At 47.8% G+C, this 17500-nt stretch overlaps 3 protein-coding genes across 8 annotated transcripts in view; all 3 read left to right on the top strand.

Moving 5' to 3' along the window:
- The window catches only part of slc25a23a (solute carrier family 25 member 23a), a 21628-nt gene extending 20843 nt beyond the window's left edge, over window positions 1-785 (top strand). Inside the window, exon 11 of the mRNA XM_041840997.2 lies at window positions 1-785. This exon is cut by the window's left edge and continues 454 nt beyond it. The gene's annotated coding sequence lies outside the window, so the exon portion shown is untranslated.
- Window positions 786-1501: 716 nt separating this feature from the next.
- On the top strand, window positions 1502-13500 carry LOC121534339 (KH-type splicing regulatory protein). 4 transcript variants are annotated; one of them, XM_045211724.1, is made up of 21 exons: window positions 1502-1797; window positions 2907-3015; window positions 3133-3192; window positions 3304-3340; window positions 3486-3544; window positions 3641-3712; window positions 4156-4213; window positions 4519-4690; window positions 5337-5435; window positions 6281-6400; window positions 6845-6947; window positions 7126-7131; window positions 7528-7533; window positions 7850-7855; window positions 8088-8212; window positions 9102-9407; window positions 9520-9635; window positions 10167-10261; window positions 10714-10923; window positions 11431-11603; window positions 13214-13500. In XM_045211724.1, the coding sequence occupies exons 1-21, from the start codon at window positions 1711-1713 to the stop codon at window positions 13220-13222; spliced, it is 2028 nt and encodes a 675-aa protein (XP_045067659.1). In that variant the 5' UTR covers window positions 1502-1710; the 3' UTR covers window positions 13223-13500. The 4 variants fall into 4 exon arrangements, with proteins under 4 accessions (XP_045067659.1, XP_041696928.2, XP_045067658.1 ...); XM_041840994.2 differs by having other exon boundaries at window positions 3641-3724; XM_045211723.1 differs by lacking the exon at window positions 7850-7855 and having other exon boundaries at window positions 1503-1797; window positions 3641-3724.
- Window positions 13501-14572: 1072 nt separating this feature from the next.
- Window positions 14573-17500, top strand: part of dcaf15 (DDB1 and CUL4 associated factor 15) — a 17603-nt gene continuing 14675 nt past the window's right edge. For all 3 annotated transcript variants that reach the window (XM_045211722.1, XM_045211721.1, XM_045211720.1), the window contains exons 1-2: window positions 14573-14688; window positions 15528-15625. In XM_045211722.1, coding sequence (XP_045067657.1) covers window positions 14596-14688; window positions 15528-15625 — 191 coding nt within the window. In that variant the 5' untranslated portion in view covers window positions 14573-14595. The remainder of the gene's footprint in view (window positions 14689-15527; window positions 15626-17500) is intronic.

Below are 17500 nucleotides of genomic sequence, written 5' to 3'. Positions count from 1 at the left end.
TTCCCTGGTTTTCCAGAAATCCTGGTTGGAATTTTCCTGAAATCAGATTGGAATAAGCACAAAATCGGGAAGGTTGGGGAAAATTACTGGATTTTGCAACCCTTTATTGAAACTTGAGTTTTTTCTGAATCCCAGTTACTGTTAAGCTTATTTTCCAGCATGGTACGTTTCAACAAAGAGTTTTATCAAGAGTTTTATCAAAGTATGTAAATAGTTAGAGATGCATGGTTTAATCGAGTGCTAAAGCCAATAGAACACAGCCACACGCTGATGTCATCACGATTATGATATGACTCGAAGGTGGTCCCCCTGTTATGTGTGTGTCAGTGTGTGTGTGTGTGTGTGTGTACAGCGAGTGTGTGTGATTTTTGCAGTATTATAAAACTCCAGAATGCCAAATCAACCAAACAAGATTGTGTTCTCTTTTCCCCTTCTGTATAACTTCCATATCACTACTGTGTATTTATTTATTGGGTGTATGTGTATGAGGTTTTAACATAACAATGACTTCAATATGAGTCCAATGACTTCAATATGTTCATGATTATTACTTGTGAGGTGATTATGAGTTGATGACTACGGCTGCGTCCCAAATAGCTCCCTATTCAGTGCACTGAAAAGTAGTGCACTATATAGGGAATAGGGTGCTATTTGTGCAGCCTACTAGATGTGGTGTTTTTGGGGGGGGGTTTTCTGTTCTGAGTATTGTGAATGGGGGAAATATGCCATGCATATGAGTGCCTTGAATTAAAGTAATGCTATGGTGAGCTTTCATCAGAAGAAAAGTACTGGTAGTTTGAAGTTGCTGTTGGTGTGGTGTCATTATGTATGAAAATATGGATTGTGATATTATTGTTATGTCCCAAATAGTCCAATGTTACCTATATAGTGCACTACTTTTGACCAGAGCCCATTACTCTGGTCAAAATGTGTGCACTATATGGGGAATAGGGTGCCATTTGGGACGTACATTTGGACAGTGGTATGTTTATCAGCTAACATAAATAGCTAGGTCACAAATATTTAAATGACATGGCTAAACGTTGTTAGCCTGGGTGCTAGTCTGTTTCTGCTCTCTTGCCAACTCCTTATGGAATTGTCATGCTGTTTGGCTTGACAATGACAATGGACTAGGCAAAAGCACAACAGATCTGGGACCAGGCACATTTTTATTTTCTTCAAAGATACCAAAAACTAACTCAAGGTTTCCCCTTTGTTGCTTTCATCTGTGTTTTGACTTTTGAGATCATGTAAGGTTGATGGTGAGGGTTTTACGAGCTGAAAGAGCTCGTTGTTGCCCGCAAATGGGTATTGGTCGTTACAAACGTCAATCAAAAATGAAAGGTTGTGCCTGTAGGCACATTGGTCAACGTGACCATTCTTCAAACTCTGATTGGCTCTTCAAAGAGCGCATACATGTGATTGGCCGAAGTTGAACTGTCAATCAAGAATCCCCCTGCCCTGGTAAAGTGGACCTACCTACGAATCAGTAAACCAGTAAGATTTTTGTCTGTATTCGTCACAGTCTCTTTCGCAATCACGGATTGGTTACTTTAGGAGGGAAGCCTGCTAGAAGGTTTGATTACCACCTCCTGCGCCCTCCCCGCACTTCGCCTTTCTCGTCTTCCCGCTTCTGCGCAACTCTGCCCGGCCTAACTACCTGTCCAAACCCCGTGTGTGTCTGTGTATTTCCCGAAGAGAGCAAGTAGCATGTCGGACTACGGCTCACCCGGGGCCGGAGCGGGCGCTGGAGGCAAAAAAGATGCTTTCGCTGACGCCGTGCAGCGAGCAAGACAGGTAAGGTCGGAGCAAGGATCTAGCGAGACTGGGCACTGAACCAAGCCAGTCTGTTGTTTGCGCTAGCTACGATGTTAGGCTAATTAGTTAGCTTACAACGAGGCCGTCGATGGGTTACTCGAATCGATGGGACCCACCGGCGTGGTGTGTCTGGCGGCGGCAGTGTGGGTGAAATCAAAATGCGAAAAACCTAGAATTTAAACTCATGTTGGTGTACACACGTGTGGATTTGTTTGGAATATTAGCTAATGTTTGAGTTCGCTATGTTCAGTACTACCACTGGGTTTTCGCTAGTTAGCTAACTAGGCTAGCTAATAGTGTTATCGGCGTGCGTGGCGATGCTTGCCTTGTTCTAGCTAGCTACGCTAGCAGCTAACCATGGCTAGGTAACAGGCGGAAAACACCGATTGCTAGCGTAACACAACTTGTTAGGAAACACTAACGTTACCGTTAGGTGCCTGGATAGCAATCTAGCTAACTAATGTTCGTGATCATGAAAAGCCCTCCATTTCTATTTATCCTAGTAGACCTAACGTTTAGTGATTAGCTAACTAGTTAGTCATCAATCATTTAACGTAGCTAGCCTTTGAAGTTTGCTAATTAACTATCTAGCGTCTGCAGATTATTATAAACTAAAGGTAGTAGCTAGCTAGTTAAAAAACGTTAGCTAATGAGCTAGACGTTTCCAAATGGAACCTGCTACGCAAACTTTTCCTAAACAGTCACATTTTGTTGGCCAGTGTTTCAGAATAGCTAATTTACATAGTTAGTGGGACACAAACACGATCTAGCTAGTATTAACGTTAGCTACTGCCGACATGTCTGTGATACGAATCAGGTCAACTAGGCCAGTATCTACAGATGAGATCCTCTAATCCCAGTCTACCTGAACTAACCCGATCTAACCCCGGCTATGGAAAATAACAACATAGTCTAGGGCTGCTCCAGATTCAAACCTCAACCGTGGGGAAGATGATACAAAACTGACCATTTATCAGTGTCTTGGGCCAACTAAATTCTCCATAGGAGCTCACACAATGCTTTTGAATGGGATAATTGTTTTACCCAAGTCTTGGCCCTTTACCTCATGCTGTGTGTGTGTTCCCCAGATTGCAGCGAAGATTGGAGGAGAAGCTGGACCGCCAAGTAACAATGGAGGAGGAGGAGGAGGAGAGGCCTTCCCATTCCAAACACTGAAACGCTCTCTGGAGGATGGAGGTAGGAGACCAGGAGAGGGGAACACAGAGGCACGGGGACGCACACAGAGGAACGTGTTCCTGGAGCCTTACTTCAGGATGGTGTTGAGGTTCATGTTTTTCCTTTTGTTTTTATCAGACCAACCAGATGCCAAGAAGATGTCTTCCCAGGGGGACAGAGACTCAGCCACTGCTTTGTGTACGTATACCTAACAGACACTGACCATTATTGTATCTCTTGTGTCTGCCTCACCTCTCACATTCATCAGTTGCTCTCTATTGGTTGGTAATCCATTACTTTTCCTTGTAGCTATCGGAGCTCAACTGGCCGCCCTGTCTCAGCAAAGGTATGAACAGAAGGCAATTTTTTTAATCTTTTGGGCAATCTTGTATATTTTACTGTGTTCAATTCCCAGGTGTTTTTGGGATTGTTATGAAGAATTCACTCCTCTATCTCCTTCCATCCATTCTTTCTCCCTATTTTCTCTGCAGTGTCAGACCCTCCACTATGACGGAAGAGTACAGAGTGCCAGATGGCATGGTCGGACTCAGTGAGTACACACAGTAACTCTTGAACACACACAGAGAGAAGCTGTTGCACACACACACACACTGATAAAATGACCTCGCGGCTTGTTTCTCCACAGTCATTGGTCGAGGGGGCGAGCAGATCAACAAGATCCAGCAGGACTCTGGCTGCAAGGTCCAGATCGCTCCAGGTGAGCAACTAGGTGCTCAACCTCTCTTTATATACTACCTCTACTATCACAGCATTTAGCCCAGAATGCATCCTATTCCCTATGTAGTGCACTACCTTTGACCAGAGCTATGGCCATTATTAGTATTATTACTGATAAAATACAATTGTACTGCGTTTGGTTTAGCGCTTGCAACAAAGGCATTTCTCTGTACTTGTGCACGTGACATTCAAACTTGAAACGATACTGCGCTGGTTTTGAACAGGGCCTTGGATCAAATATAGTGCACTACTTTGGACCAGAGCAATTACCTTTTTAGTGCACTACTCTTGACCAGCGTCAATATGGCTCTGTTAATGCACTTTGTAAGTAATAGGGTATCATTTCAGATGCATACGTAGTCTGCCAGTGAGACAGGTGGTTGTGTTGACGTTGATGTTTACTTGTTGTTGTTTGTTTTTCAGACAGTGGTGGAATGCCAGAGAGGAGTGTCTCCCTCACAGGAAACCCTGATGCCATCGCGTAAGACATTACACTAAGCCTTCGTCCCCGTAGGGCTCTGGTCAAAAGTAGTGCCCTACATAGGGAATAGGGTGCCATTTGGAAGTATCCCTTGTACCTGTTTGGTACGATTAGGGTCAGTAGTTTTCCTGGTTGTTTGATCTCAATTGGAAAAACTCTGGAAACTAGCATAGGGCTATGTTAAGAAGTATATCTGATGTTAAGAAGTATATCTGATCATTACACAACTCTTTTTGACTTCTCTCCCTCCCCTTCTCTTATTTTCCTGTCATTTCCTACATTTTCCTCCCTCTCTCCCTCTTCAGGAAAGCCAAGATGTTTCTGGATGAGATTGTATCTCGGGGGCGGGGCGCGCCTCCTTCCTCCTTCCACGAGTCGACCAATGGGCAGAGTGGCTCCATGCAGGAGATGATGATCCCTGCTGGCAAGGCCGGCCTAATCATCGGCAAGGGAGGAGAGACCATCAAACAACTACAGGTACACATGGGGGAGTTGTATAGCTGAAGAATCCTGTCCAGGCGGTGTACTGGTACATCATGTTGCCTCACCCTACAGAAACAGGAGATAGACTAGTGTCCTGTCCAGGGGGTGTACTGGTACATCAATCTGCCTCACCCTACAGAAACAGGAGATAGACTAGTGTCCTGTCCAGGGGGTGTACTGGTACATCAATCTGCCTCACCCTACAGGTAAACATGGGGAGTGATAGACTAGTGTCCTGTCCAGGGGGTGTACTGGTACATCAATCTGCCTCACCCTACAGAAACAGGAGATAGACTAGTGTCCTGTCCAGGGGGTGTACTGGTACATCAATCTGCCTCACCCTACAGAAACAGGAGAAATGGGGGCTCCTGCCGTTATGGGCCGTTCTGGTTTCGGACAAGGCTTACTTGTATAGCTAAAGAGGAGGGAGACGGACAGGAAGCGGGGGAGACAGACACAGGAAGAGGGGGAGACATCAGTTGCAACTAGTAATGAGGGAAACTATCATATCTATACAGGAGAGAGATTCATAACACAGCTACTAATATCATGGGAGGGAAGTACTAGGAATCCAACACTATACATAGGGAGGCTTGTCTGTCTGTTAAACTACAGATGTATAATATCTCTTCCCCTGTAGGAGCGTGCTGGGGTAAAGATGATCCTCATCCAAGATGGCTCCCAGCCACCCAACATGGACAAACCCCTACGTATCATCGGTGACCCCTACAAAGTGCAGGTACACACCCCTACTTCACATGATGCATACACCACACATAATACCACACACCCCTACTGGGCACGATACCGCTCACCCCTACTGGGCACGATACCGCTCACCCCTACTGGGCACGATACCGCTCACCCCTACTGGGCACGATACCGCTCACCCCTACTGGGCACGATACCGCTCACCCCTACTGGGCACGATACCGCTCACCCCTACTGGGCACGATACCGCTCACCCCTACTGGGCACGATACCGCTCACCCCTGCTGGGCACGATACCGCTCACCCCTACTGGGCACGATACCGCTCACCCCTGCTGGGCACGATACCGCTCACCCCTGCTGGGCACGATACCGCTCACCCCTACTGGGCACGATACCGCTCACCCCTACTGGGCACGATACCGCTCACCCCCTACTGGGCACGATACCGCTCACCCCTACTGGGCACGATACCGCTCACCCCTATTGGGCACGATCCGCTCACCCCTGCTGGGCACGATACCGCTCACCCCTACTGGGCACGATGCCGCTCACCCCTGCTGGGCACGATACCGCTCACCCCTACTGGGCACGATACCGCTCACCCCTACTGGGCACGATACCGCTCACCCCTACTGGGCACGATACCGCTCACCCCTACTGGGCACGATACCGCTCACCCCTACTGGGCACGATACCGCATACACCACAACACACCAGCCCCCTGTCCCTCTCACCAGGATGGGGCTGTTTTTGTCTCCAATATTATGCCAGGTAATAATGTCTGACTTAATCAATATGGCTCTTGCTTTCCCTGTCTGGCTTTCTGTCTCTCTCTGTCTTTATGTCTTTCTGTCTCTCTCTCTCTCTGCAGCAAGCGAAGGAGCTGGTGAATGAGATTCTGAGAGAGAGGGATCACGCTGGCTTTGGAGACCGAAACAATTTTGGCAACCAAATGGGAGGAGGAGGAGGAGGTGGTGGTGGAGGCATGGATGTGAGTAGCTCGTTTTGGGTTTGAGACGGATTCAACTTGATTCGAGTTAGAAAACTGAATGGATTGGACAGAGCTATGAAGGTCAAACTCACCCAGGTGCTTCACTCCAGAAAGTTGTTCACGCCACTTGTTCCCTTCCCTTACACAATGGCACAGGGAAGGGAGCAACTTCCTGGATTGAAAAGCATCCCTGAGCGGTTGAACCCATTTGAATTAGATTGAGAATAACGGTTAATAGAACCTCTGACAGCGGCATCATTGACTTGATTTGTTTTCTATGGTTAAACGTTGTAGAATTCCAGCCGGTAGAATGCCTTTGTAGCGTTGCAGCCCCATTAGTAACACGCCTCAACTAGAACGCTGTAAAGGTCTTTGCCACATCAGTATCGCGTTTCAATTTGGCCAGATGCCGTTTCCTAATGATGGTGTCTTTTCATTGGCCAGGTGCCCGTGCCCCGCCACTCTGTGGGTGTTGTGATTGGTCGAAGTGGAGAGATGATCAAGAAGATCCAGGCCGACGCTGGAGTCAGGATACAGTTCAAACCAGGTGAGGATCACACACACTTGTTGCTACAGAAAACTACAATCTGTTCTTGTTGAAGTTCAGTTAGCACCTGTGTCTCCCCCTTTTGACCCTGCTTCAGTTGTTCTAATCAGTATGGTAACTCTCTCCCTCTTTTTGTCCCCCTCTCTGTCTCTCTCTTTCCCTCCACCGTCTCTGTCAGATGAAGGTACAGGAGTATAAGATTAAACATTCTGACTCAAACCCACACGCATCTACAGCAGATTAAAATAGTTTTTATCATAGGAAAAGTTTTTTCTTTTATCATGTAATGTTTTTACACATCATAGGTCCAGGAGAAAGTAACTGAACTCAGAGCTCCTGGCATTTGTTAGCACCACAACATTTTAAATGAATCACTTGACTGTGGAGCGAACCTGGGGCATGTTCAGTAGGGTACACCGTAACAGAACTGTTTGCAATGGAAAACTTCAATCAGTTGTTATTGGACAAGTCCAGGTAGCGCCTTCCCGTTTTGACCCTGCTTCAGTTGAGTGTTATGATCAGTATGGTAACTCTCCTTTTTTTTGTCGTCCCCCCCACCCCCTCTCTCTCTCCCTGTCAGATGAAGGTACAGGACTGTATATGAAACTCAAACACTTCACACACACCTATACACAGCAGATTTAAATGTTTTAATCAGGTCAAAAAGGAAATGTTAGTACACCTTATCTTAGAGGTGCCAATCTGTTATTGGACAACTTCAGATAGCACCTTCCTGTCTGGACCCTGCTTCAGCTGAGTGTTATGATCAGTATGGTAACGCTCTCCCTCTTTTTGTCCCCCGCTCTCCCTCCCCTGCTCCCCCTCCCCGCTCTCTCCGTCTCGGCTCCCTGCTCTCCTTCCTCTCTCTCTCTCAATCCCCCTCCCCCCCCCCACTCTGTCAGATGAAGGTACAGGACCGTATAAGAGACTCAGACATTGTCTCCAACCCTCTTTTGGTTGAAACGATGATCATTATGACAACTCTCTTTCTCTCATCTCTGTCGCTCGATCTGTGCTTCCCTCTCTTTCTCTCGCTGTCTTTCGATCTCTCCCCCTCTCGCTGCCTCCCTTCCCCGCTCTGCCTCCCTCTTGCTCCCCTGTTCTCCTTCCTCTTCCCCTCCTCCCCTCTTCTCTCTCTAGATGACGGTGCAGGTCCTGATAAGATAGCCCACATCATGGGCCCTCCAGACCGCTGTGAGCATGCTGCCTCCATCATCAATGAGCTGCTGCAGAGCATCAGAGTCAGGGAGGAAGGAGGACAGGGGGTACGTACACTACAGGCTTACCCATGGCAGGTTGCAGGGGTTAAATGGGGGTACATACGTGTGGGGTGTTAAGGTAACTGGTACTAGATGGCAGGGGTATACACCAAGTTAAATACAAGATGGTGCAGGGATATGGACAGGTGAATTTGGCTGTGTTTTCTGGGCTTGAGAAGGAGAGACGTCTTGAAGGCCTTAGCGCTCAAACGGCTACTTTAAAAGTCTCCACTATTCCCCTTTAGTTTTTCCTTCAATTTCCTTGACATTTTGTATTTATTAAAACGTTTATTTGACAGGGACATCAACATTTTCTGTATACGTGCCAGATTTAGCCAGCTGGCTAGTTTTCAACTGTAGTCCCTGGGCAGATGGATAAAAATTCACACAGATTTTGAAACCAACTTAAGGCGTCCGCATTGCTTCCCATCCGAAACCGTTCGGAACAGTTTGTGCATCGACATTTTGTGACTGGTTTGGTCTTCGGCAAGTTTTTGGGAGGCTGTTGGTGCAGACACATTTCTTGAGGCAAGCCGAAGTTCGGCAGCCGACGTCTATGTCCCTTCATTGAAGAATCCCTACCAATGAATTGTTTTCATGCACATTTTTTCACTTGCAAAATACTGCACCAAACATCTTAGATGTAAAATTGCTCGACTTAAGTTCTCCTCGGCAAACATGTCAAAATTAATGACAGATTTATTGAGTTAGATTAATTCTGACTATTTTGAGGAAGTGTATACTGGCTATGGCGTCTCAAGATGGACAAACGGTACTATTGCCACTTTTTCTCATTTTTTCAAGCGGAGGTCTTTTAAGGGAGTATGAGAGGACACTCGTTGGGTTCCGAAGCGAAGCATGCTGAAGCCTTTACCTGTGTGTCTCTCCTCTCCAGGGTCCTCCAGGTCCTCCTGGTACGGGGGGGATGCCTCAGGGTGGGCATGGCAGGGGGAGGGGCCAGGGGAACTGGGGCGGTCCTCCAGGAGGTGAGGTCACCTTCTCTATCCCCGCCCACAAATGCGGCCTGGTGATTGGTCGGGGCGGCGAGAACGTCAAGGCCATCAACCAACAGACGGGGGCCTTTGTAGAGATCTCGCGCCAGCCTCCGCCCAACGGGGACCCCAACTTCAAACTGTTCATCATCAGGGGGTCCCCTCAACAGATAGACCATGCCAAGCAGCTCATAGAGGACAAGATCGAGGTACGGGTGGGCGGACACGTACATGTGAAAACACACCCAGTGTATCAGTAATAGTCAGACATAAACTGTAAATGGAATTCATCATTTGTTATTTTTCTCCCTGCCCCTCTAGGCTCCTCTGTGTCCTCTAGGGGGTGGGCCTGGTGGACCTGGTCCTGCTGGTCCTATGGGCCCCTACAACCCCAACCCTTACAACCCAGGGCCTGGTGGTCCCGGAGGACCCCCACAGTAAGTACAACACCTACTGGACATAAAGGGCCAGTTTCCCTGTCCCAGGCTGGTGCTAGATTGCATTGTGGGCCTCTGTAGCTCAGCTGGTAGAGCACGGTGCTTGTAACGCCAGGGTAGTGGGTTCGATCCCTGGGACCACCCATACGTAAAAATGTATGCACACATGACTGTAAGTCGCTTTGGATAAAAGCGTCTGCTAAATGGCATGAATGAGGGCTCCATTCTTAGTGCTGCGGTGAGCATCTCTGATGCACCTGTGCTGTTGAAAGTGCATTTATGGCTCAACGATTTTCGATTTATAACAGTTTGTCTGTCATGTGAAGCATTTCGCTACATCTGCTAAACACGTGTATGTGACATACATTTGATGTGTACATTTGTATGTTACTCAAATTTCCTCCTACATCCTCAGAATAAAATAGGGCCACATGTAACTTAAAGCCAATGGGTATAATGCATTTTGGTGTGTTTATGATTCATTGTAGGACTTAGAAAGGTAAGTGTCTAATCGTTCTCCACTCTCTCCAGTGGCGGCCCCCCAGGTGGTCATGGTTACGGAGCCCCTCAGGGCTGGGGCAACACCTTCCAGCAGTGGCAGGCCCCTGGAGGGCCACACGACCCCAGTGAGTAGACACTGCTTTATATGCGCTGGTCTGGAACTCTCCACCAGTCACTCCCCCCCCCCCTCCTCTCTGGTCACTCAATTTCTCCCTGGCCTGTCGTCAACCCTCTCTCCTCTCCTCCCTCTCAACCCTTTTTCATTATCCTCTCAACCCTTTTTCATTATCCTCTCTCCTCCCTCTAACGTTTTTCATTATCCTCTCTCCTCCCTCTCAACCCTTTTTCGTTATCTTCTTTCTCTAATCTCTTTCTTTCTTTCCCTCTCCTAACCCCTCTCCCTCTCCTAACCCCTCTCCCTCTCCTAACCCCTCTCCCTCTCCTAACCCCTCTCCCTCTCCTAACCCCCTCTCCCTCTCCTAACCCCTCTCCCTCTCCTAACCCCTCTCCCTCTCCTAACCCCTCTCCCTCTCCTAACCCCTCTCCCTCTCCTAACCCCTCTCCCTCTCCTCCTCAGATAAGGCAGCTGCAGACCCCAATGCAGCGTGGGCAGCCTACTATGCGCAGTACTACCAGCAGCAGCCAGGGGGAGCCATGCCTGGCCAGGCCCCCAACGCCCCAGCAGCCGCCCCAGTCCAGGCAGACCCCTCTCAGGCAACCCAAACCCCTGGAGGACAGCCAGACTACACCAAGGCCTGGGAGGAGTATTACAAGAAGATGGGCATGGGTAAGCTCCATCGCCATGGTTATGATCATCGCCTTGGTTATAGTGACTTTACAATAACACGTCCTATAGTACAATGCAATAATCAATAACAATGTATTACTACAAAGAAAAAAACACGAAATAAGAATAGGAAATAATAGCAGATACTTTTAATACAAATAAACGACTAAATGATCACAAAATAGCAAAGTTGGGTCGGAGCTTGCAAATTGGTGGCTATCCATTGCGGGGACATCTTGATCCATAAGACATCCTATAGTATTTTCTAGTCTCCAGACACTTCAGGAGATCTTGTGTGAGTTATTAGAAAAGGACTAAAAGGCCTTCCCACTGTATATGATCCTTATACATGCCACCTTTTAATGGCAACGTTTCATCCAGAAGATCTCCGTCAGATGTATTTCTATACAGCAGATTTGTGTTCAACAAATACTAAGTCCTTGATCTTAAAATGTGGTCCACTAACCTTCCCCCTCTTTACCTGTCGCCCTCCGTCTCTCTCCTCAGCCCAGCCAGGTGGAGGTGCTGCAGCGGCGCCGGCTGCAGCTGTAGCTGTGGGAGGAGCCGGTGGTCAGCAGGACTACAGTGCAGCCTGGGCTGAGTACTACAGGCAGCAGGCAGCCTTCTACGGCCCTGGAGGGGCTCCGGGACAGGCTGCCACCCCTCAGCAAGGACAACAGGTAACACACACACCCCTCAGCCAGGACAACAGGTAACACACACACACCCCTCAGCCAGGACAACAGGTAACACACACACACACCCCTCAGCCAGGACAACAGGTAACACACACACACACCCCTCAGCCAGGACAACAGGTAACACACACACACACCCCTCAGCCAGGACAACAGGTAACACACACACACCCCTCAGCCAGGACAACAGGTAACACACACACACCCCTCAGCCAGGACAACAGGTAACACACACACACCCCTCAGCCAGGACAACAGGTAACACACACACACACCCCTCAGCCAGGACAACAGGTAACACACACACACACCCCTCAGCCAGGACAACAGGTAACACACACACACACCCCTCAGCCAGGACAACAGGTAACACACACACACACCCCTCAGCCAGGACAACAGGTAACACACACACACACCCCTCAGCCAGGACAACAGGTAACACACACACACACCCCTCAGCCAGGACAACAGGTAACACACACACACAACCCCTCAGCCAGGACAACAGGTAACACACACACACACCCCTCAGCCAGGACAACAGGTAACACACACACCCCTCAGCCAGGACAACAGGTAACACACACACACCCCTCAGCCAGGACAACAGGTAACACACACACACCCCTCAGCCAGGACAACAGGTAACACACACACCCCTCAGCCAGGACAACAGGTAACACACACACCCCTCAGCCAGGACAACAGGTAACACACACACCCCCTCAGCCAGGACAACAGGTAACACACACACCCCCTCAGCCAGGACAACAGGTAACACACACACCCCTCAGCCAGGACAACAGGTAACACACACACCCCTCAGCCAGGACAACAGGTAACACACACACCCCTCAGCCAGGACAACAGGTAACACACACACCCCTCAGCCAGGACAACAGGTAACACACACACCCCTCAGCCAGGACAACAGGTAACACACACACCCCTCAGCCAGGACAACAGGTAACACACACACCCCTCAGCCAGGACAACAGGTAACACACACACCCCTCAGCCAGGACAACAGGTAACACACACACCCCTCAGCCAGGACAACAGGTAACACACACACCCCCTCAGCCAGGACAACAGGTAACACACACACCCCTCAGCCAGGACAACAGGTAACACACACACCCCTCAGCCAGGACAACAGGTAACACACACACCCCTCAGCCAGGACAACAGGTAACACACACACCCCTCAGCCAGGACAACAGGTAACACACACACCCCTCAGCCAGGACAACAGGTAACACACACACACACCCCTCAGCCAGGACAACAGGTAATACACACACCCCTCAGCCAGGACAACAGGTAATACATATTTCATAGAAATCTGAAAACTGGACAGTTCCTTTAACTGCTCTTCCCCCTCTTTCTACTCCCTCTTCCCCCTCTCTCTACTCCCTCTTCCCCCTCTCTCTACTCCCTCTTCCCCCTCTCTCTACTCCCTCTTCCCCCTCTCTCTACTCCCTCTTCCCCCTCTCTCTACTCCCTCTTCCCCCTCTCTCTACTCCCTCTTCCCCCTCTCTCTACTCCCTCTTCCCCCTCTCTCTACTCCCTCATTCTCTCCATCCCAGGCCCAGTGAACCAGATCCAGCCAGTCTCCAGCTAGTCAGATGCATGGACCGGGAGGACTGTCTCGTCACTGCAGCAGCAGACCCATCCCATCCAGCTCTCTGGACTTTTTAAATGTTTTCTTCTGGGTTTGAGTCGTAATTCAATATTTTTTTTTCTGGGTTTGACAGAAGCAAAACCTTACCTCCCTCCCTCAAATACACTCCCAGTACCCCTCCCTCTTATCCCAGTACCCCTTCTCCCCTAAAAAATACCCCTAGTCTTTTTTTTTCTTTTTTTTCTTTTTTTTACACAAGAAACTGAAAAATAACAAATTCTACGATTTTTGCTGATTAAATGATTGAACAACTTGTTAGGGTTGTTTTTCCTTTTTGCCCCCTTGTCCTCACCCTGCACCCCCAACCCCTCCAGTGTCTGAGGAGGTGAACAGAGGTAATAGAAAAGAGCTCTGGCTCATTGGCCTAGCTAATACCCATCTGTAAAATACATGGACTCGCACTTCTCATTTTTTGTTTGTTTTCCTGAGGAAAAAACGGTCGTCTAGCAGTACTTTGGAGTATAACTACTACTAATATTCAGCATCAGTTTGTAAAAACACGTTTTGTTTTTTTGGCAAGCAAAAGGATATTTTTTTGCTTTTAGGCTTTTTCATTTTTAATTAATCTCTAGTTCAGTTGAAACATTCCCTGTTGACGTAGCAGCATTTCTTCCCCCCACCCACTTATGATTTTACTTAGTTCATATTTTTCTCCCACAGTACCTAAAGGGTGGGCCTGGGTTTCTGTGTGTGCATGCGAGACTGTCTGTGTGTACAAGCACCTGTTTCTATGGATGCTTGCTACAGTGTGTGCCTGTGTTTGTTATTTTGGCACAGTTTGTGTGTCCCCAAGGCCCCCCTTCCCCTTGCTGACTTCAGATCAGATTGCTGCATCATCAGATGGGATGCCTTTTATTTTATTTCCCCTCCATGTTCCAAGAAGTCATGTTATATATGTTGTATGCTGTATTTTTTTTTTTTTTTTACTGCTTGTTTTTAAAAACTTCACAATAAAAAAAAAATATTGAGATTTGAGTGTTTCTTATTTGGTGTTTTGTATGTTTTTGTTGTACGTTGGCTTAACTCGGACTTGAATTTGTTTTTAAAAAATCAATCTAAAGTATTCGTTTCAGCAATATTGATATACTTTGTCCTCTAGAAACTTAATTTGGGACCTAAACAGTCATATTGTTAACCCTCTAACCAATCAAATGCTGGGAGAGTTGGTTTTCGGATTTGATTTATGTTCATATCGGCCAATCGAACTGCTCCCGCGGTGATCGAGAACCAATGGGAAGGCCATGGGTCGAGATGGTAGGCAGGGCGTAGTGAACACAACGGCGGAAAATGGCGCCCAGCTCGAAATCAGAAAAGGACGGTAACAAACAAACGCAGAGAAAACATAAAGAACATGTCGTCAAGCTCCTGAACCGTGGAAAGGTATGCAACAAACTAGACAAGTGAATGGCACAATGCACAGCTCTGACGAAGAATGTGAAGTTGCAGGGTTAATGCCCCAGCGGATGCTAGCTAGCTAACGTTAACGTTTCTAAGCACGAACTTGCTACAGTACGTTAGCTAGCAGGCTGACTCATTGTTAGCAAGCATTATTTGGCCGAAACCTAGCTATAATCATTAACTAAATTAACAGGCTGGTTTATATATTGTGTGAGGGAATGTTGCTAGCTAGTTGACCGTCTATCCATAGCCAGCTAGCTAACGTGTGTTAGTTGAAGCGAACAGTAAGACAGCAAGCGAACGTTAACTATTTATTTCGCATTCACTAACGCAACAAGCAAATTTACTGTGCAGTCGCCGCTGGCCGTTTCAGATGGCTATGCACGGCATGATGCCTATGTGTTGCGATGTTTTTCAATTCTGGTCCTGGAGAGTGCTGGCCTTTGTTTCAGCTAACGTTAATTAGTTAGTTAAATCAGGTGTTAATGTTGATTTAGAACAAAACCCTCCAGCGTACACACCAGAGACCAGGATGAAAGAACACTGCTGGGTGGGTAGGTAGTAGAGTGGTCAAGACTGGTTTCCTGGACTCAGACCAAGCCTAGTCCGAGTGCTGTATGTATCAAGTATCTCAGAGTAGGTGCTGATCTGAGGTCCCTCCTGTTCAAGTAATCTGAAAGGCTAAACTGATCCTAAATCCGCTCATCTACTCTGAGACTGTTGTACATACGGCCCCTGGACTAACAAGCTATTTCAATGGAGGGTATTTTTTGGGTACATTGACCACTGTAAAGTAACTTTCCTAGTCCTCTCTCCTATAGCTGTCAGGCCAGTATTCTCAGCGCTTGTTCAGGAAACTACCACCGCGTGTCTGTGTTCCCCTGAAGAACATAGTCAGCGAGGAGTTCCTCCGAGCAGGGTGAGTGTTTATGAAAGAGTGAGTATGTCTTTCTCTTAGTGTGTGTGTTGTCTCTTACCTCATACTTATTCATGCTTTATACATACACACAGAGACCCTGTTCTCAGTGCTGCCCTAAACTCATTAACCTCCACCACACACACATCTATGGTCTCACCCCTCCCCGTCTCTGTTGTTCCAGGCACATCTTCCTGGGGTTCACTAAGTGTGGTCGTTATGTGCTGTCCTCAGTGCATACAATTAACTTTTTGGTCCATCAGCCACTGTGGCAGGTAGATTAAAAAATCACTCCGATTTTTTAAAACATTTTAGTCATTTAGCAGACGCTTATCCATAGCGACTTACAGTTAGTGCATACATTATTTTTTTAATTGTTTCATACTGGCCCCCCGTGGGAATCGAACCCACAACCCTGGCGTTGCAAACGCCATGCTCTACCAACTGAGCTACATCCCTGCCGGCCATTCCCTCCCCTACCCTGGACGATGCTGGGCCAATTGTGCGCCGCCCCATGGGTCTCCCGGTCGCGGCCGGCTACGACAGAGCCTGGATTCGAACCAGGATCTCTAGTGGCACCAGCCAAAATATTCCCCCCACAAACATTTTCACCTGGCCCTTTAAGGGCGGGAGGGTACCGTGGTAGCGCTGTAACCTGACTAGTAGAAGCATTGTCTTCTCTTCCCTAGCAGTTGAAACTCAAACAGAAAAACAACCTAGCTTGTGAACAAAACAATGTACAGTGCATTCTGAAAGTATTCAGACCCCTTGACTCCACATTTTGATACATTACAGCCTTATTCTAAAATGGATTAAATAGTTTTTTCCCCTCATCAATCTACACACAATACCCCATAAAGACAAAGCGGAAACAGGTTTTTATAAATGTTTGCAAATTTATAAAAAAACAGAAATACCCTATTTACATAAGTATTCAGGCCATTTGCTATGAGACTTGAAATTGACCTCAGTTGCATCCTGTTTCCATTGATCATCCTTAAGATTATTTGGAAAGGCACCCACCTATCTATATAAGTTCCCACAGTTGACAGTGCATGTCAGAGCAAAAACCAAGCCATGAGGTCGAAGGAATTGTCCGTAGAGCTCTGAGACAGGATTGTGTCGAGGCACAAATCTGGGGAAGGGTTAAACAATGTTTTTGCAGCATTGAAGGTCCCCAGGAACACAGTGGCCTCCATCATTCTTAAGTGGAAGAAGTTTGGAACCACCAAGACTTCCTAGAGCTGGCCGCCCGGCCAAACTAAGCAATCGGGGGAGAAGGGCCTTGGTCAGGGAGGTGACCAAGAACCCGATGGTCACTCTGACAGAGTTCCTCTGTTGAGATGGGAGAACCTTCCAGAAGGACAACCATCTCTGCAGCACTCTACCAATGAGGCCTTTATGGTAGAGTGGCCAGACGGAAGCCACTCCTCATTAAAAGGCACATGACAGCCCGCTTGGAGTTTGCTAAAAGGCACCTAAAGGACTCTCAGACCATGAGAAACAAGATTCTCTAGTATGATGAAACCAAGATTGAACTCTTTGGCCTGAATGCCAAGCGTCATGTCTGGAGGAAACCTGGCACCATCCCTACGGTGAAGCATGGTGGTGGCAGCATCATGCTGTGGGGATGTTTTTCAGCGGCAGGGACTGGGAGACTAGTCAGGATCGAGGGAAAGATGAAGGGAGAAAAGTACAGAGATATCCTTGATGAAAACCTCCTCCAGTGCGCTCAGGACCTCAGACTGGGACGAAGGTTCACCTTCCAACAGGACAACGACCCTAAGCACACAGCCAAGACAACGCAGGAGTGGCTTCGGGACAAGTCTCTGAATGTCCTTGAGTGGCCCAGCCAGAGCCCGGACTTGAACCTGATCG

The sequence above is a fragment of the Coregonus clupeaformis genome, chromosome 38 (assembly GCF_020615455.1).
Source record: "Coregonus clupeaformis isolate EN_2021a chromosome 38, ASM2061545v1, whole genome shotgun sequence".
NCBI lineage: Eukaryota > Metazoa > Chordata > Actinopteri > Salmoniformes > Salmonidae > Coregonus > Coregonus clupeaformis.
This window is presented reverse-complemented; position numbering and strand designations above follow the sequence as displayed.

Coding starts and splice junctions, on each gene's coding strand:
- LOC121534339 (XM_041840994.2), top strand. CDS start 1,711: ATGTCGGACTACGGCTCACCCGGGGCCGGAGCGGGCGCTGGAGGCAAA. Junction 4,691..5,336: donor AGACCATCAAACAACTACAG/GTACACATGGGG, acceptor CTTCCCCTGTAG/GAGCGTGCTGGGGTAAAGAT. Junction 9,636..10,166: donor GGTCCCGGAGGACCCCCACA/GTAAGTACAACA, acceptor CACTCTCTCCAG/TGGCGGCCCCCCAGGTGGTC.